This window comes from Phyllobates terribilis, unplaced genomic scaffold (assembly GCF_046119375.1).
Source record: "Phyllobates terribilis strain yellow unplaced genomic scaffold, ASM4611937v1 Scaffold_2__4_contigs__length_985480577, whole genome shotgun sequence".
In the NCBI taxonomy this organism is placed as follows: domain Eukaryota; kingdom Metazoa; phylum Chordata; class Amphibia; order Anura; family Dendrobatidae; genus Phyllobates; species Phyllobates terribilis.
In genome coordinates this window covers 112996086-113020172 of record NW_027362762.1, presented here as the reverse complement: position 1 = coordinate 113020172, position 24087 = coordinate 112996086, and the positions used below count along the sequence as shown (strand labels likewise).

The following is a 24087-nucleotide window of genomic DNA, read 5'->3' as shown; positions in this document are numbered from 1 at the left end:
TCCATGGGGCCAGGTGACTTCATTGTCCCAACCTGGTCTCCCCAAATGTATCCATGGGTTCTCTGATGGTCAATGGAACAGATCAGAATATTTCCAGTCAGGGCCATATACCCTGGAATCATGTAGAATTCAAATCTGTGTCTCTTTGGATAAAACCATGCTACCAAGCTGATGGTCTGAAGAGAGTCTGATCTTTAATTTTCCTTGTAAAGTCTCTTTCAATTCTCTGTTTCAAATCTGCCTGCTACAGAGGCACATTTCCCTCAAATAGTTCACATTTGTTCTTTCAAGTACACATCTGCAGTGCAAGGTTAGGGGGGGGTATTATTCCACAGGGTTCAGGTTTCATTGTTTGAGCCTTTAATCAATTTACATAGTTGGTATAGCAGGGGGCTCTTGTAAATAAACATCTAGCTGGCTTTAGTATAATATGAAATTCGCATAGTAACAAACATCATTGTTTCAGAACCAAGAGAAGACCACATTCAGGGTTATACAAATACTGGTCTGTCCTTCTTGACCCACCAAAGAAACACTCATAAGTTCTAAATTCAACACAAACACAATAGAGCATTTCTATTGGCTTAACAAATCTAGACATTTGGCTGATTTAAGATTAGAAGCTGTTTCGTCTCAACATCTATTATAGATCGGAATCTTTTGTCACTCCAGCTCTATTTCCTGCCATCTCCCATCTCTCCCACAATTACTGACAAAAAAAAGCACTACTCATCTCACCCTGTTTCCCTGGCGTGCTGCTCCGGTCTGTGCAGTGTGAGTTCTGATGCTGAGGTTCTGCACTGCAGACGCAATGTAGTGATGTAATCACGCCTGCAGTGCGCAGAGTCTCAGACTTACAGATGCAGACTGAATAGTGGCTACCATTCTATTCAACAATATCCTCATTTTGAGGATGCAGATACAGCTGAGATTGTGTTGACAGGGTGAGGGGGCCCACCGCCTCCCAACTCAGAGGCCCCATAGCGGCCGCGTCGGCTACCGCTATTGACTTGCCCCCTGGGCCGTGGGGCACTCGGATCCGGGCAATTAGGGAAACGGTGGGAGTAGTAGTGGCAACCCGGTTCCGTGGCTCAGGGTGGTCAGGCCAGTGGTAGTCCGTTATGTGCTATTGATAATGTCCGACTACGCCACCCGTGGATTGCGGTTATTAGGAACCGCCGCTGCATGCAGACCGCTGGGGCTGATAAGGTGTGCAGCTAGGGTAGTGTGACTCCCCACAGGAAGAGTGCAGCCCCAGGGCAGTATAATGGATGTTGGGAGTGATGGTAGTGAGAGTCCCAGTGCTGATAGTGCTGGAGGAGCAAGGAGCACGCAGACAACAGGTTGCAGTCCAGGGTCTTTACTAGAACAGGTAAATTGACCCACAAACAGTCCCAGCTAGGAGGGGACCTGGATGTCTGAGAGCAACGGGGAAATTGGCCCTGGCCAGGGTGAGGGTGTAGGCCTACCGTGCTTTCTGCGCTCCTTCTGGCTATCTCCTCGTTATAGGGCAACAGCCCACGTTTCCGAGCTTTCCGTGTATTCTCGCCTGTATGGCCTGCGACGTGGGTTCCTTTCTGCTCCCAGCCTTGTACGGCTTTGCTGGTCCCTTCTGTTGTGGCAGGGCCTCCAGGCTTCTTAGGCCAAGGAATATACAGTCCCCTGCGGACTGGTTATCTGCTGGAGAATGTGGAATCCTTCCAGCCTCAGACACCAAAGTCTGGTAAATTAAGTCCTTTCTCTGCCAAGACAGGCTCTCTTCGCCTCTTGTCTCTGGCTTGTGGCTCTCCTCCTGCCACACTTCCTCTTAGGTGCAGTGCAACTGTCTGTCCCTGCTCTGCTCTGGGACCAGTCTCAGTGCTGAGACAGGCCATCAAGTTCTCCCTAACCCTGCCCCCAGCACCAGCTTTTATAGGGGCAGCCTGCTCCCCCTACTGGCCTGAGACAGGAGGTACTGCATGGTAATGTTCCCCTGACCAGAGAACCTCCCCCTTGCTCTCAGACACAGCTTTATTACACTTGTGGCATCCAGGCCAGGGTGACACATTCCCCCCTAGTGAAATTTAGTACTCCGTGACTAAACAATAAACAGAGACAATATGCATAACCATAAAACATTAATAGACAAACGACGCACAGCTTGAGTTCTTAAGGTCACAGTGTGGCCTGTGACCGGGTGTCCATATCACCAGCACAACGGGGAGCCTTAACCAGGTGGGGGTCTGTCCTACCCCAAGTCCTTTACAGTCTTAGTTCATTCCTTGGTTAGGCTCCGAACGCAGTCCATACCAGGTCCCGGTTATAAAAAGTCCATAACCTTTGAGTCCTTACGGTAGCTTCAAGAAACTGAAACACAGAATTACCAAACATGCATGTAACTTGGCAAACATTTCAACATTTGGCAACAGGGTTATTTACAATTTTAGTACACTCTATATTCTCCAGCGAGCGGGTATCTGTCCCTTTGTGCTCCTGGTTGACCTCCTTAACCCACTGTCTGGTGGTGGACCAACCTGGCTTTCCCCACTAGCGTTAGGGGTACAGCTACCAGCTGGGTGTACAGGTAGGGCAGGCAGCTGTCTGCGGGTCCTTTGGCTTACCGCAGGCATGGCAAGCTCACTGTCAGCAGAGGGTTGACTCTCCTGGGCTGCTGGTACAGGCTCTTCTGCCTCTGGAACCGCTTGCTCCTCTTCACCTTCCGGCTCTGGTGTTGGTTGTTGCTGTGCCGGTTGCAGGAAATGCAGGACGGGTACCACTATGGCATCATTTATGCGAGTCCAGGACTGAGGGAACTCTCCGAGAACGGTGCTGATCATTTCTTCCTTGTCCTCTGCGGGTTCAAGGTCACTCTGATCCTCTTCTGCACTACGGAGTTGCTCGGGGCACCTTTTGAGGTGGTCTCTGGAGACGACACTAGTGGTTTCTCCTCCGTCCTTGGTGATTACGCACACCTTTGGGTTGTCGTGGTCAGACTGCAGTACGGTGTAGGGTTCCCTTTCCCACTGGTCGTCCAACTTATGTAGCCTTCTTTTTCGCTTTAGGACTTGCTCACCAGGTTCTAGGGGACCAGCAGGGGCGTGTTGAATGAAGAGTTTTTCTTGCCTCTCTCTCACCTGGGCCAGGCTCTTCTCCACACTCTCCTGTACCTTCTTGTACTGCAGTTGTCTTTCCGTATCCCAGTCCGCATCCGGGGAGGTGTTCTCAGGTATTAGGACTCCCATCTCCAGGTCTACGGGCAGCTTACCTGGTCTAGCTCGCATCAGGTAAGCCGGGGTGCAGTTTGTAGCATTCACCGGGATATTGTTGTATAGGTCTATCAGGTCCGGCAGTTTTTCTGGCCACAGGCTGCGTTCCTCCAGGGGCAACGTCTTCAGGAGATCAATGACTATATTGTTCATCTTCTCACACATCCCATTGGTTTGGGGGTGGTAAGGCGTTGTACGAATCTTCTTACAGCCATAGAGGTTGCAGAACTCCTGGAAGATTTCAGCCTCGAACGATGGACCCTGGTCTGTCAGGACCTGTTCCGGATACCCGTGTGGACGGCAGAAGTATTGTTGGAAGGCTCTGGCCGCTGTTTGGGCTGTCAAGTCCTTTACCGGGACCACCACGAGAAAACGGGAATAGTGGTCCACGATTGTCAGGGCGTAGATGTACCCTGACCAGCTTGGAGCCAACTTGACGTGGTCTAGAGCTACCAGCTCAAGAGGCTGCGTGGTGACGATGGGCCTCAAGGGTGTCTTCTGGCTGGTACGGTCCTTCCTCCTTAGGTGACAAGGGCCACAGTCTCTGCACCATTTTTCTACAGCTCCTCTCATGCCGACCCAAAAGAACCTTCCTCTTAGTAGGAACTCCAGTTTCTTCCAACCGAAGTGTCCCGCTCTGTCATGGTAAGCTCCCAGGACCATAGCTGCATCCCGCCTTGGAACCACGACTTGCCAGGACAGCTCGTGCGTCCGGTGGTTGACAATCCTTCTGTACAACTTGCCTTCGTAGAGGAACAGCTTGCTCTTCTCTTTCCATAGCTGCTTGGCTTCCTCTGGGGCATCTGGATCTAAGCGGGCATCTTCCCGGGTCAGCAGATCTTTCACCAGGCGGACTGCAGGGTCACTATCTTGGGTCTCGGCCCAGCTGTGGTGAGGTAGGGGATTGATCATCACAGTTGTTAGATCCTCCTCCTTTATGCGGTGGGAGTATTGAGTGGCTCCATACCGGTGAAACACGGGGAGTTCTACCTCCTCCAGCTCTTCTGGGTCTTCGTCACCTTCAGGTAAGTGAGGCATCCTCGATAGGGCGTCAGCGTTGGCATTGGTTTTGCCGGCCCGGTACTTGATCACGAAGTCATAGTTGGAGAGACGGGCCATCCACCGCTGTTCTAGGGCACCCAGTCTTGCATTGTCCAGGTGTGTCAACGGGTTGTTGTCCGTGTACACGGTGAACTTTGCGGAGGCCAGGTAATGCTTGAAACGTTCTGTCACAGCCCACACCACCGCCAAGAATTCTAGCTTGAAGGAGCTGTAATTCTCCGGGTTCCTCTCGGTGGGTCTCAGCTTCCGGCTGGCGTACGCGATCACCCTTTCTCTGCCCTGTTGGTTTTGGGACAGTATGGCTCCCAGTCCCACATTACTGGCATCTGTGTGGAGAATGAAAGGCTGGCCATAATCAGGGTAGGCCAGGATCTCGTCCCCTGTGAGGGCCATCTTTAGCTGGCGGAAGGACTCCTCTTCCGGTTTATCCCACTTGAAGGGCGGTTTTTGGCTCCTGGACTTAGACTGTCCGATCAGGAGGTCCTGCATAGGAGCTGCCATCTTAGTGAACCCGGGGATGAACCTTCGGTAGTAGCCTACCAACCCGAGGAACTGTCTCACCTCTTTGATGTTCGAGGGGCTTGGCCAGCTCTTGATTGCCGTGACCTTGTCAGGGTCGGGGGCTACTCCTTCCGCACTTACCACGTGCCCTAGGTACTGGACCTTCGGTTTCAGCAGGTGACACTTCAATGGTTTCACCTTCAGGCCGTAGCCTGCCAGGGCTTCGAACACCTCAGCCAGGTGCTTTAGGTGGTCCTCGTAGGTCTTCGAATAGACGATCACGTCGTCCCGGTAAAGGAGGACAGTCTCGAAGTTTCGGTGCCCTAGACAGCATTCCATCAGCCGCTGGAAGGTCCCTGGTGCGTTGCAGAGCCCGAAAGGCATACAGTTGAACTCGCTCAGTCCCATCGGGGTGGTGAAGGCGGTCTTCTCCTTGTCAGCCTCTGCCACAGGAACCTGCCAGTACCCGCTAGTAAGGTCCAAAGTAGAAAAGAAGTTAGCTGATTTTAGTGCGGCTAAAGACTCCTCTATTCTAGGCAGCGGATATGCGTCTTTGTGGGTGATACGGTTGATTTGTCTATAGTCCACGCACATTCTCATGGTGCTGTCTTTCTTTTTCACCAGAACCAAGGGGGCTGCCCAGGGGCTACAGCTATCTCTAATGACCCCAGCTTCTTTCATCTCTCTTAGCATGCCCTTTGCGTTCTGATAATGTGCAGGGGGTACAGGTCTGTGTCTTTCTTTTATCGGTGGGTGGCTCCCTGTGGGGATGTGGTGTTCTATCCCCTTTCCTCGGCCGAAGTCTAGCGGGTGCTTACTAAAGACTCTCTCGTACTCCTGTACCACCCGGTAGACTCCTTGTTTTTGGTGCAGGGGAGTGGAGTCAGCACCCACATGGAGTTTCTGGCACCAGTCCTCCTTTTGTTTCTGGGAGCCATTACCCTCCGCCTGTGGAGATGGAGGCAAGGGTTCCACGGCCCTGATAGCTTTGTGTTCGACGACAAACAGTTTGGCGAGTGTAGCGTACCTGAGTAAGTGTACTTCCCTCTCCCCAATGTTGAGGATGCGGACGGGCACCCTGCCATGACGGACATCAACCACCCCCCGGGCTGTCAAAATGGTGGGCCTGCTGTCTGAGTACACGGGTTCTATCATGGCTTGGTAGTCTCTACCTCTCAACCCGATTGCAGTCCGACACCAGATCATCATTTCACTTTTGGGAGGCATGAAAATGGGGAATGGGTCACTCAGTCTTACGCTACCGATCTCACCACCAGACAGTTCTACCTGCTGCCATCTCATCAGGGCTTTTATCTCCTTGTTGAGGACTCTCTGTTGGCTGGAACTAGCATTCACCGCCACCTGTTGTAAGATTACAATTACCTCTGAAAGACAATTTTCAATTACGTTAGTGCCCACAGTTATTTTAGGGTGACTTTCACGACGGTCAATGTCCACAATAATTACTCCCTGTGCCGGCAGTTCAACTTTACCAATTTTAATGGTCACCTCCTTGAACCCCATCTGCGGCACGGGTAAGCCATTACTGGCGATGATGCTCAAGTTACTGTCTGGATACCGTGTGATATCAGCATCAGTGCAATACTGCTTAAAAAGTACATAAGGGATAGTGGTTACTTGTGACCCAGTATCCAGCAAGGCGCTCATGGGGATACCGTCCAGCACCACGGGTAAAACCGGGTGCCCCCCAACGTACTTATTACTCCAATTGTAAGGGCCTGGTGATCTTATGCCTGGGGGTTGGCCCTCTGCCCCAGGTTGGACCCGTTTAAATTACAGTACCTGGAAATGTGTCCGGGCTGGTTGCATCGACGACAAATGGGCTGTCCATCCTCTGCATAGCGGTCTGTGGGCCTCCCTCGGAACGACGGGATCCTCCTCTGTCGACGCCACGGGACATCCTCCGGACTTGAAGCCAGCTCGATGGGTCTTGACGGGTCCACTTGCAACGCCTGGACGGTCCTGGTCAACGCCGCGACGCTCCTGGTCAGCTCCTGGACTTGGTGGTGCAGGTCTTTCGACGGGGCTTGGTTCAGGGCCTGTGCATCAGCCCCCACGGGGTCCATAGAGGAGGGCGCCGCCTCCTGGTGGTAGGTGAGAGCAGGGCGCCGGGGGTTTATAGCGCCACTGGTTGCAGATTCACGGAGCACCCTTATGGCCCTGTCCTTAAATTGGGCAAAGGTCAGGTCGGGGTTCTGAAAGAACATGAGGCGCAGTTGGGCCCTGTGGGCGCTAGACAGCAGACCTTCTATGAATTGTTCTGTTAGCAGTTTATCCGTTTCCTGCACGCTGCCAGGGTCAGTTTGTTGGATGGCCCTCAGGGCTTCCTGCAAATTTAGGGCATAGTCTCTAATGCTGTCCTGTGCCCGCTGCTTACATCCATAGAACCTCATTTTAATTTCAGCGGAGGTACGTGTGTCAAAGGTACCCCGCAACCGGGCCAGAATACCCTTCACAGTTCTTTTCTCCTCAGTGGGCCATGATTTTACCTCCCTCTGGGCTGCGCCAGTTAACTGCCCTGTTAATATGCTGACCTTCTGTTCCTCTGTCAGGGTGTAGACTTGGAACAAACTGTACAGCCTTTCCTTAAAGTCAGTTAGGGCATGGGGCTCCCCTGAGTACTTGGGCAGCCAGGCCGCTCCAGGGATGTAGGGCAGGGAAAAGGGCATCACCGCTGCTGCAGCTGCGTTGGTGGTAGTGGGGGCCTCTGTGTCCGACATCTTCCTCCCCACTAGTCAAGCGTGGCCTACCTTCCGACGATCCTCTTCTGTAGGCCGCGGCTCCGCTGCTGTTGGTTGCTCTGGATGAGGACCTTGCGTCGCGTCCTGATGACGTTAGCGTCGCTCCCTCTCCCTTCCAGGACCTTGCGCAGCGTCGGTGCGTGGGGCGGAGCTTCGGATCTCGCGCGGTTTTGACGTCCACGCCCCTCTTCTTCCTGCGCGGCGTCCTGAAGATGGCGTCCGATGGCGGGAAACAGCTGCGGATGGAGGGAAGACGGCAGAAGACGGCGGGAAATGGTCCAAGATGGCGTCTGATGGCGGGAATCGGCTCCGGATGGCGGGAAACGACTCCGGACGGCGGGAAACTTCGCCACAGGTAAGTTACAAAAGTCTTTTTCAGGCACGCAGTACCCGGTGGATGCGGGCACGAAATCCTGCGGACTACGCCAAAGCTGACTCGCCCCCTGGGCCGTGGGGCACTCGGATCCGGGCAATTAGGGAAACGGTGGGAGTAGTAGTGGCAACCCGGTTCCGTGGCTCAGGGTGGTCAGGCCAGTGGTAGTCCGTTATGTGCTATTGATAATGTCCGACTACACCACCCGTGGATTGCGGTTATTAGGAACCGCCGCTGCATGCAGACCGCTGGGGCTGATGAGGTGTGCAGCTAGGGTAGTGTGACTCCCCACGGGAAGAGTGCACCCCCAGGGCAGTATAATGGATGTTGGGAGTGATGGTAGTGAGAGTCCCAGTGCTGATAGTGCTGGAGGAGCAAGGAGCACGCAGACAACAGGTTGCAGTCCAGGGTCTTTACTAGAACAGGTAAATTGGCCCACAAACAGTCCCAGCTAGGAGGGGACCTGGATGTCTGAGAACAACGGGGAAATTGGCCCTGGTCAGGGTGAGGGTGTAGGCCTACCGTGCTTTCTGCGCTCCTTCTGGCTATCTCCTCGTTATAGGGTAACAGCCCACGTTTCCGAGCTTTCCGTGTATTCTCGCCTGTATGGCCTGCGATGTGGGTTCCTTTCTGCTCCCAGCCTTGTACGGCTTTGCTGGTCCCTTCTGTTGTGGCAGGGCCTCCAGGCTTCTTAGGCCAAGGAATATACAGTCCCCTGTGGACTGGTTATCTGCTGGAGAATGTGGAATCCTTCCAGCCTCAGACACCAAAGTCTGGTAAATTAAGTCCTTTCTCTGCCAAGACAGGCTCTCTTCGCCTCTTGTCTCTGGCTTGTGGCTCTCCTCCTGCCACACTTCCTCTTAGGTGCAGTGCAACTGTCTGTCCCTGCTCTGCTCTGGGACCAGTCTCAGTGCTGAGACAGGCCATCAAGTTCTCCCTAACCCTGCCCCCAGCACCAGCTTTTATAGGGGCAGCCTGCTCCCCCTACTGGCCTGAGACAGGAGGTACTGCATGGTAATGTTCCCCTGACCAGAGAACCTCCCCCTTGCTCTCAGACACAGCTTTATTACACTTGTGGCATCCAGGCCAGGGTGACACACTATGAATGGTACGCCCGTGACATAGAGAACCCATATCAGAATCCTGAATCTTATTTTTGACATAAAAAATTTTTTTTCACCCTTACTTTTGATGAACATTGATAACATACGACCTCCCATTCATTCAGCAAAGAGTAATTGTAGCATAATACATACAATTACTTGTTCTAATCTAAATGTGAAGTCAAAGTTCGGAAGGACACAGTGATATTTTATGTAACCTTTCAAGTAAAGATTTATGGATAGAGATAGGAAATTAATTAGAATATTTCTTGAAATAAAAAAAAAAAATTCTTTGAAGTTTCTTTTGCTTCTTTAAACTGTTTTAAGGCACGGTCCCCATTACTAATTATTAAAAGAGTTGTCTAGCAATATAAGGTATTGTTTGGATGTTTTACAATTCCAAATTTAAAAACTTTCTAATGTACGTTCATTATGAAATCTGCAGTGGTGTTTCGATTCAGACCCCTTCTCATGTTGGTAGAACCCCCAATTTAGCTTTCACTCCAAAACAGTCCAGAAGCTCCTTCCTGTGTGCCGGCATGTGAGTAGTGACACGATGATGGGTCGGTCTGGCTAAGCCAGCTCCCTTCTTTGCCATGATGGACTGGACCGGTTTCAAAATGAGGGAATGATTATATGTGACCACTTTCACTAGATAAATTAAGAGGACATTCTGCAAGGACTTCAAATGAACACTGGGGGGGCATCATGACATCATCCTGGATACAAGAATATTTTTCAAAATTGAATCTTATTTAAATATTGTAATGGTGGTTTGCTTGATCTAGTGAATTAAAGCACCACTTCAGCGTTTTTTTTTTTACTGAAGCGCTGGAGTGATGCTACTAAACTAGGTTCCCTTCGCTTAGTCTTATATTTATCAGTCGCCATCTGCATCTGTTCCCAGTGCCGCTCCTGTCGGTCTTCTGCAGGTAGCGACCTGTCGGGTCACTCCAGTGTTTGCTAGAGCGATCCGGAAGTTACAACTTAATGTAAGTCTATGAAAGCAAGAACGAGACACCTACAGAACTACATTGAGAGCTTGTGATCACAAGATGGCGACACGGGAAAGGAGCGGCACCGGGAAGAGCTGAAGACGGCGGCTGTTAAGTATAATAGATTAGATTAGTAGCACCACTCCAGCGTTGAAATAAGAAAAAACTCTGCAGTGGTGCTTTAATCTAATATTGAATTTTGGGATAAGACCTTTTAACACATGTAGATAACAGCAATGGCGGATGCAGACAGAAGAGGGCCCCTGTGCAAAAAGAGTATATGGGCCCTTTGCAGTCCAATAGCTCATCATAATGCACATTTCCATCTGCTTTGGAGGTAGTTGTGTCCCTTTACCTCTTGCATAAGTTGCACCATTGATAAGCCCACCGCTGGGTAACATTATATTTGAAAAGTCAATGTCCTATCTGTATAATATGCAATATAAATATACAGTACAGAAAAAAATAAATGTGTTTAGTAATAATTTTAGTATGATGTATTAATTCTAACAATTTATACTCACAGGTTGGTCAATTCTTTATAATTTCTGAAGATGTTATCTGGAAGTGAATGTATATTATTTCCTCTAAGAGATCTGAAATATTAAAAAAAAGTAAAAACAAATTACTTTCATATAGCAAAACCAATAAATATTTTTTTTGTTATTTATCTTGACCCTCTAAAGTCATCTTTTGTTCCATCTTTTATGTAACGTACTTTTATGTATTAGTTATCTCGGTTCTTTATTGAGGACTGAAATATGCATGATCAAATATCCTTCTATTGTCTCTAAAGAACCCTCTAAACTTCTCTTAAAATTGATTTACTCCTTGAATGCGCAGACTAAGTTCTTAAAGGATATTAGAGTTTCTGAAAATAAGGAATATTTAATTTAGAATACTCTGATCAGCGGCGTACATAGAAATCTTGGGGCCCCATAGCAGAATTTCTAATTGGGCACCCTCTGATCATTGCCTTCAACTGTATCGGCATCCAGGATGCTGATACAGTTGAACTTGAGATGACAGGCAGAGGGGGAGGCCTGGCACGTGGCCTGGCGCCTTTGGCAGTACGCCACTGACTGACTCAGATATACTTTTAGTATCAATTCCTCATGGTTTTAACAATCTGTGTTTGCTGTTATTCAGTAGGAGTTTTCCTCATTTAAAAGGAATATGTGACAAGGTTTTTTTCACATAACCTGAAAGCAGTTTAATACAAAAATAGAGACCCTGATTCCATCGATGTGTCACTTATTGGGCTGCTTGTTGTAGTTGAGATAAAATCACTGTTTTATCAGCAGGATATTATCCCTAGAGGATTAAACCTAAGTTAGAAACAAAATTAATACATTCCCTGCTATAACTAAGTTAAAAGCAATAGTGCATATAAATAACATAGGGGACTTAGTAAACACTGTGTTTGATAAAAAAAAAACATAAAAGCCATCTCACCAGTGCCAAGTTGTACCCAGTCGGTACGGTCTTATCCTCTAGAACTAAAACCTTACCATGTGTCAAAAATGACTTCAATGTGAATAAGGGCCGAGCAGGATCAGGGTCCAACTGTCGACACCCAGCCATGGGATGCTATATAAACTTATTGCCCAGCTCCAAAAAAGGGAAGCCACGCCCCTGACACATAGTAAGTAGTGATGAGCGAGCATGCTCACCACTGCTCGGTACTCGCCTGAGCATCTCAGTACTCGAGATGCTCCGAGCTCACCGAGTACTTGCGCGATGCTCGGGCAGGAGCTCGGGTCCCCGTCCTGCATGTTTGGCGCTATTTAGAGCACCAATCATGCAGGGATTGTCTGACACTCACTGTAATGTCACAGCCATGGTGGTTGTGGCATTACAGTGATTGCCCAAATCGATGGGAACAGTGCTCACAGTGAAACATGAAAAGCCGGCAATTCATCAGCGGCATACACCGGTACCCGACAATTTAGAACAGAAAGAATAGAGCATCACACATAGATTAGATAGATAGAAACATGTCAGTCACATATATAATAAGTACTGTGACAGTGCTGGTTACTGTACTTGTTATTTAGTGTTAAAATAAAGGATTTATTAAAAAAAAAATAATAGTATTTTCATGCACCCGTCTCTTTAAAAGAGTGGGCCGGCAATTCAGCAGCGGCATACATTGGTACCTGACAATTTAGAACAGAAAGAATAGAGCATCACACATAGATTAGATAGATAGAAACATGTCAGTCACATATATAATAAGTACTGTGACAGTGCTGGTTACTGTACTTGTTATTTAGTGTTAAAATAAAGGATTTATTAAAAAAATAATAATAGTGTTTTCATGCACCCATCTCTTTAAAAGAGTGGGCCGGCAATTCAGCAGCGGCATACATTGGTACCCGACAATTTAGAACAGAAAGAATAGAGCATCACACATAGATTAGATAGATAGAAACATGTCAGTCACATATATAATAAGTACAGTGATAGTTGCTGTACTTGTTATTTAGTGTTAAAATAAAGGATTTATTAAAAAAAAAATGGCATAGGGCTCCCCGTAATTTTAGTCTCTAGCGGAGGTTAAGCAGATGGCTGGGGCAGATGTTTGAAGCCTGGGAAGGGGGTAATACCCACGGAGTTCCCAGGCAACTAATATCAGCACCCAGCTGAATACCTAGCCTTTACCAGCTATTAAAATGGGGGACCCCCCGAAAAAATGACGTGGGGTCCCCCCTATTTTAATAGCTAGCAAAGGCTAGGCAGACAGCTGGGGGCTGATATTAATAGCCCAGGAAGGGTGCCATGAATATTGGCCCCCTCCCAGTCTAGAAACACCAGCCGTCAGCCGCCCCAGAAATGGCGCATCCATAGGATGCGCCAATTCTGGCACTTAGCCTCGCTCTTCCCACTGCCCTGTAGCGGTGGCAGTGGGGTAATAGGGTTGGGGTTGATGTCAGCTTATAATGCCAGCTGACTTCAAGCCCAGGTTAGTAATGGAGAGGCATCTATAAGACACCCCCATTACTAACCCCATAGTCAAAGTTAAAAAAACCCACAAACACCCAGAATAAAGTCCGATAATTGAAATAAACACACAATTCTTTAATGTTCTAAATTAAACCATACTTACCATCACGCCCATTCCAGCTGAAGCCAACGATCTCCTGCAATAAAAAATAAATATCCAACCTCATCCTTACCTGTCCATGGTTCCCAGGACGGCTCCAGCTCTGCTACATTCACATGACAGGCTGGATCGCAACCGAAAGCTGCCATCCAGCTTGCCATGCCGCAGACACTGAGAAGCGCAGGCATGCTTGCGCTCCTCAGTGTCTGGCTGTGACGGCATCCAGATGAGCCGAGTTCATGTCCAATGAACTCAGCTCACCTCATGCACGTCACTGACAGTATGGGATAATTCTCCTGCGCTCAACGCTTGAGCAGGAGAATTCTCCCACGCTGGGATGGCATTGAGATGACAGGCTGGATCGCAGCTGAGCGCTGCCATCCAGCTTGTCATCCTTCAGAGACACTGCAGATGCGCCATTTCTGGGGTGGCTGTCGGCTGGTGTTTCTAGCCTGGGAGAGGGCCAATATTCATGGCACCCTTCCTGGGCTATTAATATCAGCCCCCAGCTGTCTGCCTAGCCATTGCTAGCTATTAAAATAGGGGGGACCCCACGTCATTTTTTTGGGGGGTCCCCATTTTAATAGCTGGTAAAGGCTAGGTATTCAGCTGGGGGCTGATATTAGTAGCCTTGGAAGCTCCGTGGGTGTTACCCCCTTCCCAGGCTTCAAATATCAGCCCCAGCCATCTGCTTAACATCCGCTAGAGACTAAAATTACGGGGAACCCCACACCAATTTTTTTTTAATAAATCCTTTATTTTAACACTAAATGACAAGTACAGTAATCAACACTATCACTGTACTTATTATATATGTGACTGACATGTTTCTATCTATCTAATCTATGTGTGATGCTCTATTCTCTCTGTTCTAAATTGTCTGGTACCGGTGAATGCTGCTGATGAATTGCCGGCCGGCTTTTTTAAAAAGACAAGAACACTATAATTTTTTTTAAATAAATCCTTTATTTTAACACACAATAACAGGTACAGTAACCAACACTGTCACTGTACTTATTATATATGTGACTGACATGTTTCTATCTATCTAATCTATGTGTGATGCTCTATTCTTTCTGTTCTAAATTGTCGGGTACCAGTGTATGCCGCTGCTGAATTGCCGGCCGGCTTTTTTAAAGAGACGGGTGCATGAAAATCGGAGGGCACTAGTGTGTTCCAAGTGCCCTGCTATGTTTTTCATGCACCCTCCTATATACCCTCCCTGCCTGTCTGCCTATATATTTTGCCTGCCTGATGTTTAATTGAGCACCGTTCCCATCGATTTGGGCAATTTTTGACCTTCTGCAGACCGCCGGGGGGACCACCAGAAAAATGCTCGAGTTTCCCATAGACTTACATTGGGCTCGTTGCTCGGGTCGAGCACCCGAGTATTCCAATGTGCTCGACCCGAGCTTCGAGCACCCGAGCATTTTAGTGCTCGCTCATCACTAATAGTAAGGTTTTAATATTAGAGGTTAACACCATCCTGACTGGGTACACCTTGGTGCTGATGGGATGTCAAAAAAAGTGTTTACTAAGCACCACATGTTATTTATATGTGTGAGGGGCTCCCTGACAAAGAACAATGTCCTAATTCTCCTGTGCGGTGCTTGTGGTGTGTAACACTCACGTTTTAGTGGCAGGTCTTTGCTATCTTCGGTTCTTTCACTACTGGAACCACTGCACACACATTAGGGGACTTCTACTCCATTTTATTAAAAAGAACTTTACTTAACAATCCGAATTCAACATAATAGAACACGCAGTATTGGGTACATATTTTTCCTCCTCCAAAGTCCATGGCACAGCACTTATTGATGTTCACTTGTCCTGAGCTGTCATTCCATAGCTGACCTTTTTGGAATCTGAGACGCTCGGCAGTTTTAAGAGTCATGTACCGTTTATCTGTGCTATTCCCCGGCCGACTTCCCCTTTTGGGAAGATTTTGAGACACTCTTCTCTGTGGCTCCTGTTGACCGTAGGCCCCGAATGTTAAGGGAATGTCCGCTTTAGAGTTTGACGGACGTTCCTCTGCTGCTGGACAGACCATGCTACCGGTGCCCCCTGGACCTCCAACTACTGCTTTGTCACATCTCTCCCTCCGACTCTAACTGTAATCAGAAAGTGCCCCAGTTCTTCACTTAACCTGCTCCTCCCACACTGGAGCAGCTCCTAAACCCATTAACTATTTCCTAACTTATATCTAAACACTTCCTATCCTATAGTGCCCACCGCTGCACTTTCCCATTCCTAATCTAATACTCTATATATACCTGTCCTATACTGACCCTGTAACTAACACATCAGACATTATATAATATAAAGCACTCTTATATACACATAAGGTACAATATTATATTCACACAGGGAGAAGAGGCGCATGACCACTAAGGTCACCCTCTTACATTTGCAATATAATTCCTTTGTAGATTGTGAGCCCTCGCGGGCAGGGTCCTCTCTCCTCCTGTACCAGTCGCTGACTAATTTTTGTTCAAGATTATTGTCATTGTTTTTGCTATGTATACCCCTTTTTCACATGTAAAGCGCCATGGAGTAAATGGCGCTGTAATAATAAATAATAATATTGATTTTTACTTACTAACAGAGGGGTATATGTTCATTTTGTTTCTGTCTTAGGTTTTATCTGTTTAATGGCCAGTGTGAACATGCTCCTACACATTGCATGTATACCAACTTATACTCCATTTCATTTCTTTCGGTATCACTAGAAGATTAGTAAACTTACTGCCAGATAGTTAAGCAGTAGGGACCTCAGCAAGCTGTAGGATCCCCAGCACAGTTCCCTGTGACTATTTCTTAACTTCTCTTCTGCTTGCAACATCCTCTTCCTTCATTTTTGCCAGGGCAATAAAATGACTCGACGTGGGATTTGGGTGGTGTTACAGATGCGGCGGGAATTGTTTTTTTCACCCTAAATTTATTATGCCCTGAGATCTGAGCATATTCAAATAAAAGAAATTTGAGGCTAATTAAATTTCCTGGCTGAATTTGAGCAATATGCCAAATTCAAATTTTGCTCATCACTAATCAAACACCATGAGTATTAGATAAGAAAATCACAAAATGTTACCAGCAAATGCATTGAAGACTGATCTTGGAAAAGGGAAGATATGCAACTAGCCAGTATTTGTAGTACAATATGTAACCTGGTTTCACCTTCCTGACCAATCCATTTTTTTCAATTCTAACCTGGTTTACTTTATGAGGTTATAACTCTGGAACGCTTCAAGATTTCCCAGTAATTTTGAGACTGTTTTTGCATGACATGTTTTACTTAATGTTAGTGATAAATTTTGGTCAATATGATTTGCGTTTATTTATGAAAATATCAAACATTTGAAAAAATATTTGAAAATGTAGCAATTTTCAAATTTTACATTTTTATGCCATTAAACCAGATAGATATATCACACAAAATAGTTAATAAATAAATAACATTTACCACACGTCTACTTCACATCAGAATCATTTTTGAAACATATTTTTTTTGTTAGGAAGTTAGAAGGGTTAAAAGTTTATCAGCAATTTTTCATTTTTCCAGCAAAATTTACAAAACCAATTTTTTTTAGGCACCACATCCTATTTGAAGTGATTTTGAGGGGCCTGTGTGATAGAAAATACCCAAAAGTGACACCATTTTAAAACTACACCCTTCAAAGTGCTCAGAACCACATTCAAGAAGTTTATTAGCCATTTAAGCGATTCACTGGAATTAAAGCAATGTGGAAGGAAATAAAAAAAATTGCTTTAGCCCCAAATTTTGCATTTTCAAAAGTGTAACAGGAAAAAATGAACTGTACAATTTGTTGTCCAGTTTCTCCTGAGTACACAGATATGTGTATGTGAATGTACAATTTTCATAGTCATGAAAATACAGAAAAACCTTTAAATGAGAAGGTGTGTCCAAACTTTTGATCTGTACTGTATCTCAAATTTATTTCCTATTATTTTATGCTGACGACAAATCTAATATGGCATCTCGAGATGAATTAGAGTTGTCCGGAAACTGAAGTAGAATAAGGAATGGCCTGAAATTAATTTGATGTGCTTTATGTGTGTGCTTTTGGAAGGAGAGATGGTGAGCGGAGGGGTGAAAGATATCTAAATGGGATGGTCCAGTATTTGATAGGATTGTCATATATGAATTATTGAGATGAAAGAAAGCTAGCACAATCAGAGGGATGCAGGCGTCTACTTACAAAAGTGTTACATTGCTGGACACGTACGGGACTGCTTGTAAATTGGCCTGTACACACTCGAGCTCAGTGTCTTTGCACTCACAAATACCTGGGAACTGGCTGAGACCTAGAAGCAATTGACAGTAATCATATTCACTAAATGGTCCATTGAAATGTACAAAACATACATAGAAATACCATTTCTGGCATTACATTCAACTTAATATCTATGGTTATTTTTTATTAGATTGCTAAATTGCACAAGGTGGTATAAATAGTACAATGGATGGTATAAACTGATAGTATATTATTTAAGAAGCACTCCCTGCAAAACTAGTATCCCCTAAGCTCTTCTAAATGTCCTTGTAATGTAGTTTAGGTGCACTAAAATACTTTTCATCTTCCAGAACCTTTCTGGTCCTCTTTTGGCCCATGTGGCCGCTTCTCATCTTTGTCGGCTCACACAGACACTGCTGCTTGGGGTGATGCTATTTCCATCAATGTAAGCCTAAGGAGACGCAAAACAAGGCTCAGTAGACTCATATCGTGAAGGCAACTTCTGGTCCATACATTAACCTCTATGTGATCTGACTTAAGGAAGGAAAAAGACCATCAACACTGTCCTTTTTAAAAAAATAGTGTGCTCGAGGAAGGGACTTGTGGTCCAGACTACTTGAAGTAGGAACCTCAGCACCAAAAAGAAAATGAGACTGTAGATCTTGCTGCAGTGTTAATTTATTTTGATCCGACAAGGGGTCAAAAACAGATATGGTCCCAACGTTTCGATCGAGAGCGGTCTTTGTCAAGGACATCTGTGTGTAGCAAGAGCCAGGAACCAGGAAATGCCCAGCCACTGAAACATTCCCTGGTTCCCGACTCTAGCTACACACAGATGTCCTTGACAAAGATCGCTCTCGATCGAAACGTTGGGACCATATCTGTTTTTGACTCCTCGCCAGATCAAAATAAATTAACACTGCAGCAAGACCTACAGTCTCATTTTCTTTTGTGGTGCTGAGGTTCTTACTTCAATTAATCTCATTTGAGCTCACGTAATCTTTAAAGAAGTTGTCCACTACTTTATTTCCACCCCCCCAATGTACCCCCCCTAAGACTTATTGTAAATACCTTCTGTTGCTGACAATGTCTGTCAGCGGCGCTATCGGTGGCCGCTCACAGGCATCACGTGACCCCATGCTGACGTCACGACAAGTGAGGCTTGACTCATCGCTGGGGTCCTCGCGGTGGCAGCTGGGTTGTGGGAGGGGTTACCCCCTGCATCACACCCAGCATCCACCTCGCACTTTCCCAATGAATGGGGAGAGGCAGAGCTGGCGGTGGATGCCGGGTGTGACGCGGGGGGTAACCCCGCCCACAGCCTGGCATCCACCATGGAACCAGGAAGATTGTGACCACCGGCTTCTGCCAACACTTGTCGTGACGTCAGCGGATGTCAGAGCCGGCTGCAGCCGGGGGTCACGTGATGCCTGTGAGCGGCCACCGATAGCGCCGCTCACAGGCATTATCAGCAACAGAAGGTATTTACAAGAAGTCATAGGGGCCCCGGGGGATATAAAGTAGTGGACAACTCCTTTGAGGGAACTGGTTAGGTCCCCCATGCCCTCCAACCCACCAGCATTTGTATATTCCTTTATAAACACCCTGCCTAACAAGTCCTTTATCCTGTTTGACACATAAACAGATGTTTAAAAAATGTCTTTTTACAATCCATTTTTATGCAATTTTCATTTTGTTAGTTGATGGGGAGTTTGTTTCTTCACACTAGTTGTCCCACTCAGCATGTGATCACGCCCCTGTTAGCTTGATAACATAATTTGTAATAGCCGATGTCATCTTGCCTACACTTGTACGCTTCCCGGCTTCAGAGTAGCACTGCACATGTCCGAAAGCAAAGATGACGGCAGACATCCACGGAAGAGCTGAAGATCAGCCACTGGAACAGATCTTCTTTGCTTCCGGACTTGCACATTGCGCCTCTGAAGCTGGGAATTGTACACTCCGCTTCAGAGGCGCTTTGATGTGTAGGCAAGAAAGCCGCACGCATGCATGAGATTTGCAGCGAGCAGGTGATGACTCTGTAGCACCCCGAGGGCTTGGCTGCTACAGGGGTATTGCACCTCGAACCAGAGGTGTGGTATTCCACTCCCGGGTAAGGATGGAGTGTGGACCAGGACTCAGTAAGCTGCATGCACCATACACACCCCATTTCCGAGGGACAGCTCAACGGTGCTCCCACTAGACAGAAGTGCAGGCACGACAGCATCTGTTCCTGGCTGGAGTGGGGAGGGGGAGGAAAACCCAGTGGTGTAGGAACAGATAGGGGTGGGTCTCTGGGCATAGGTAGGAGCCCATTGGTTGCTAGTCACCTGGGCTCTGGTGTCGGAAGGAGGTATAAAAGGTGGGCACCATCTTAGATCAGAGTTCAGTTCAGTGCAGTGCAGAGAAGAAGCTAAGAGTGGAGGAGAAGACAGGAAGCAGAGCCCCTGCATGGGCTCTGCTCCACAGGCAGGCCTTGTCAGGAGGCTGGAGCCTGAGAGAGAGAGAAAGGAGAATGGACAGTAAGAAAGGAAGCAAGGAACAGGAACACAGAGAAAGGCCCAGAGACACGAGGACAGAAGGAACCCCATATGCCCTGGAGATACAGGGTGAAGGGTTGGCAGAGCAGGGTACCGGAACCCAAATTGGTGGAGGCGACTAATCCTCAGCCAAAACCGGAGGTTGTGACCACATCTTGGTGCGACCCCTCACTACATCCACCAGGAAAGCATACCACATAGGGTCATGGAAACCGGAGAGAGGTTTCGCCAACAGAAGGCCCGAGGAAGCTGGACAAAGGTGGGTCACTGGTGGGGACGGCCAGAGAAAGGAAAGGAAGGGAGTCCTGTGCCACGCTCTGGAATTACCTGGGAGTTGGTCGAGCCCTTTGCCTGGTGGACGCAGCACGGCTTGGGCAGTCACCGCCGGTACCGAGGTGACTAGGACCAGTAAAGAACTGTGAGTAAAGCATTGGAAACTGCAACCACACGTCTCTGTGTTTCATCGCCGCACCAGCACCATTAGTACTGGGATGCTCACACCATCACTACCATCATCTACTCTAGCTGCCCTGAGGCAATACTTCTCCCGTGGGGAGTTATCCCATTCTTGGCTGCGCATATAACATCAGCCTCAGCGGTCTGCAGCGCAGCGGCGGTCCCCACTGACCGCAATCCACGGGTGGCGTAGTCGGACACTTATTACAACACAAATAGACTGCCACTGGTTTGACCACCCTGGGCACGGACCGGGTCACCGCCACGGAGAACTACAACCCCCAGCGATCCGGCTCCGGGTATCCCCCTGCACAGCACAGGCCCAGGGGGCGCGTCAACTTTGGCGTAGTCGGCAGGATCGAGACCAACCCGCCACAAACGGGTATTGCGTGCCTGAAGAAAATTGTACATGTACCTGGAAAAGAAGTCTCCCTCCATTTCCCGAAGTTTCCCGCCGTCCGGAGTCGTTTCCCGCCATCCGGAGCCGATTCCCGCCATCAGACGCCATCTTGGACCGTTTCCCGCCATCGGACGCCATCTTGGGTCGTTTCCCGCCGTCTTCCCGCCATCCGCAGTCGTTTTCCCGCCATCGGGCGCCATCTTCGGGACGCCGCGCGGGAAGAAGAGGGGCGTGGACGCCGAAAGCACACGAGATCTGAAGCTCCGCCCCACGCACCGACGCTGCGGAAGGTCCTAAGGGAGAGGGAGCGACGCTGACGTCACAGGAGCGCGACGCAAGGTCCTCAACCCCGACGATCGACTGCGGAGCCGCGGCATACGGAGGAAGATCAACGCAAGGTAGGTCACGGTCCACCAGGGGGGAGGAGGACACCAGGAACGGAGAGCAAGATGGCGGACCGGCAGCAGACCAAGCTGCCCAGCATCGGCAGTGCCCCAGCCGTCGCGGGCCCCGACCAGCGCCAGGAGAAGACGCGTGATGCAGGAGCGGTCGCGGGAGCAGGTAAGAGGAGTCTCCCTGTCCCGGACGCTGCCAGCGTCAGCCTGCTCCCGGGCCCCCTGGTGGAGCCGCCAATCCTGGGCGCTGCAGACACCGACCTGCTCCAGACCCCGCAACAAGCCCTGCTGCCGAGCCCTCCAGCCCTGGTCACTGCCGCCACCAGCCCACGCCCAGGCCCAAAGTCGCACCCTCTGACGCCGGGCGTCATTAACAGCGACCTTCTCCAGGCCCGGTCGCAAGGCCTGCTACACAAGGGCGCAAAGGGACTGTATGCCCTCCATGTCCACCATCTAACAGAGGAGGAACTGCAGTACCGCCCAGACATGGACTACCCTGAGGGCCCGGACTGGTCTGAAGAGTACAAGAAGGAAGCATCAGGAGGACACCGTTACCAGTGAACGGTAAATGGAACTGTATATAGTTACCCGTAAGGGTATGGAAACTGTTACTGAGTGGAGTGTGGTCCCCGTTGGGACTGATATAGAACTGTGTAGAAGTTACCCCCTATATCCCTTATCTGGCTGGGGACTGAGAACAGCCATCCCTTTTTCCTAATCTGGCTGGGGACTGAGAGCAGCCATTCCCCTAAGAAGAAAGAACACCTGGTCGCAAGTTGCACCGCGGCCAGAACTCAAGAATGTGTTTTTGAAAAAAAAAAAAAAAAAAAAAATGTTTTACTTAAGAATGTCTTATACTGAAAAAGTTTAATTTGCTGCTAAAAGAGCCTATAGTATTTTCCGTGTATGAAGAAAGTCTTATAATGTTTTATGAAAATGTTTTATACCAGTAACGTTAAAAAGAGAAGAATACCTCCCATAAAGGGATGAGTGAAAAATTAATGTCTTATATGCGAATGCATTCTAAAAATTTGTATGTTTTAAAATTGTTTTATTCTTTTCCAGCCCGAGGACGTGCTGTGATTTACCAGGGGGGAATGTAGCACCCCGAGGGCTCGGCTGCTACAGAGGTATTGCACCTCGAACCAGAGGTGTGGTATTCCACTCCCGGGTAAGGATGGAGTGTGGACCAGGATTCAGTAAGCTGCATGCACCACACACACCCCATTTCCGAGGGACAGCTCAACGGTGCTCCCACTAGACAGAAGTGCAGGCACGACAGCATCTGTTCCTGGCTGGAGTGGGGAGGGGGAGGAAAACCCAGTGGTGTAGGAGCAGATAGGGGTGGGTCTCTGGGCATAGGTAGGAGCCCATTGGTTGCTAGTCACCTGGGCTCTGGTGTCGGAAGGAGGTATAAAAGGTGGGCACCATCTTAGATCAGAGTTCAGTTCAGTGCAGTGCAGAGAAGAAGCTAAGAGTGAGAGGAGAAGACAGGAAGCAGAGCCCCTGCATGGGCTCTGCTCCGCAGGCAGGCCTTGTCAGGAGGCTGGAGCCTGAGAGAGAGAGAAAGGAGAATGGACAGTAAGAAAGGAAGCAAGGAACAGGAACACAGAGTAAGGCCCAGAGACACGAGGACAGAAGGAACCCCATATGCCCTGGAGATACAGGGTGAAGGGTTGGCAGAGCATGGTACCGGAACCCAAATTGGTGGAGGCGACTAATCCTCAGCCAAAACCGGAGGTTGTGACCACATCTTGGTGCGACCCCTCACTGCATCCACCAGGAAAGCATACCACATAGGGTCAGGGAAACCGGAGAGAGGTTTCGCCAACAGAAGGCCCGAGGAAGCTGGACAAAGGTGGGTCACTGGTGGGGACGGCCAGAGAAAGAAAAGGAAGGGAGTCCTGTGCCACGCTCTGGAATTGCCTGGGAGTTGGTCGATCCCCTTGCCTGGTGGACGCAGCATGGCTTGGGCAGTCACCGCCGGTACCGAGGTGACTAGGACCAGTAAAGAACTGTGAGTAAAGCATTGGAAACTGCAACCACACGTCTCTGTGTTTTATCGCCGCACCAGCACCATTAGTACTGGGACGCTCACACCATCACTACCATCATCTACTCTAGCTGCCCTGAGGCAATACTTCTCCCGTGGGGAGTTATCCCATTCTTGGCTGCGCATAAAACATCAGCCTCAGCGGTCTGCAGCGCAGCGGCGGTCCCCACTGACCGCAATCCACGGGTGGCGTAGTCGGACACTTATTACAACACAAATAGACTGCCTCTGGTTTGACCACCCTGGGCACGGACCGGGTCACCGCCACGGAGAACTGCAACCACCAGCGATCCGGCTCCGTGTATCCCCCTGCACAGCACAGGCCCAGGGGGCGCGTCAACTCCATCTCTTGTAAATCATGTTATCACACTTACAGGGGAGTTATAACATGTTGAGCTTGATGAAACTAACACCCCATTGACTAGTAAAAAGGAAATTTGCATATTAAAAACGGACTGAAAAAACACTTTTTTAAAACATCTGTTTAAAAAACAGGATGACCGCAGCGCCTGGAAATAGAGGAAGGCAGCGATTATATTTTAATGCACCTACATTAAATTACAGGAAAATTTAGAATGGATTAGGGGATAAAAAGCTTAGCTTGAAGTGCTTCTTTAAAGGGGTGGTCGGAGAGTGAGATATTGATGACCCATCCATGAGAGGGGTTTCAAAACCCAGCGTTCTCAATGATCAGCTGATTTAAAGGGGCCTGTCAGCAACTTTTTGCTACCTCATTTTAGCTCAGCATAATGTAGGGGCAGAGACCTTGATTCTAGCAACGTGTCACCTACTGGGCTGCTTGCCGTAGGTTTGATAAAATCAGTCTTTTCTGCTGCAAAT

The 24087-nt window shown here is 48.4% G+C and overlaps 1 protein-coding gene across 3 annotated transcripts in view; it reads right to left on the bottom strand.

Annotated features, from left to right (window-relative positions):
• The window catches only part of RXFP2 (relaxin family peptide receptor 2), a 650298-nt gene that overhangs the window by 149398 nt on the left and 476813 nt on the right, over positions 1–24087 (bottom strand). For all 3 annotated transcript variants that reach the window (XM_073662501.1, XM_073662498.1, XM_073662500.1), the window contains exons 4-5: positions 17368–17473; positions 10566–10637 (exon numbers count right to left, since the gene is read on the bottom strand). In XM_073662501.1, the coding sequence (XP_073518602.1) occupies positions 10566–10637; positions 17368–17473 (178 nt within the window). The remainder of the gene's footprint in view (positions 1–10565; positions 10638–17367; positions 17474–24087) is intronic.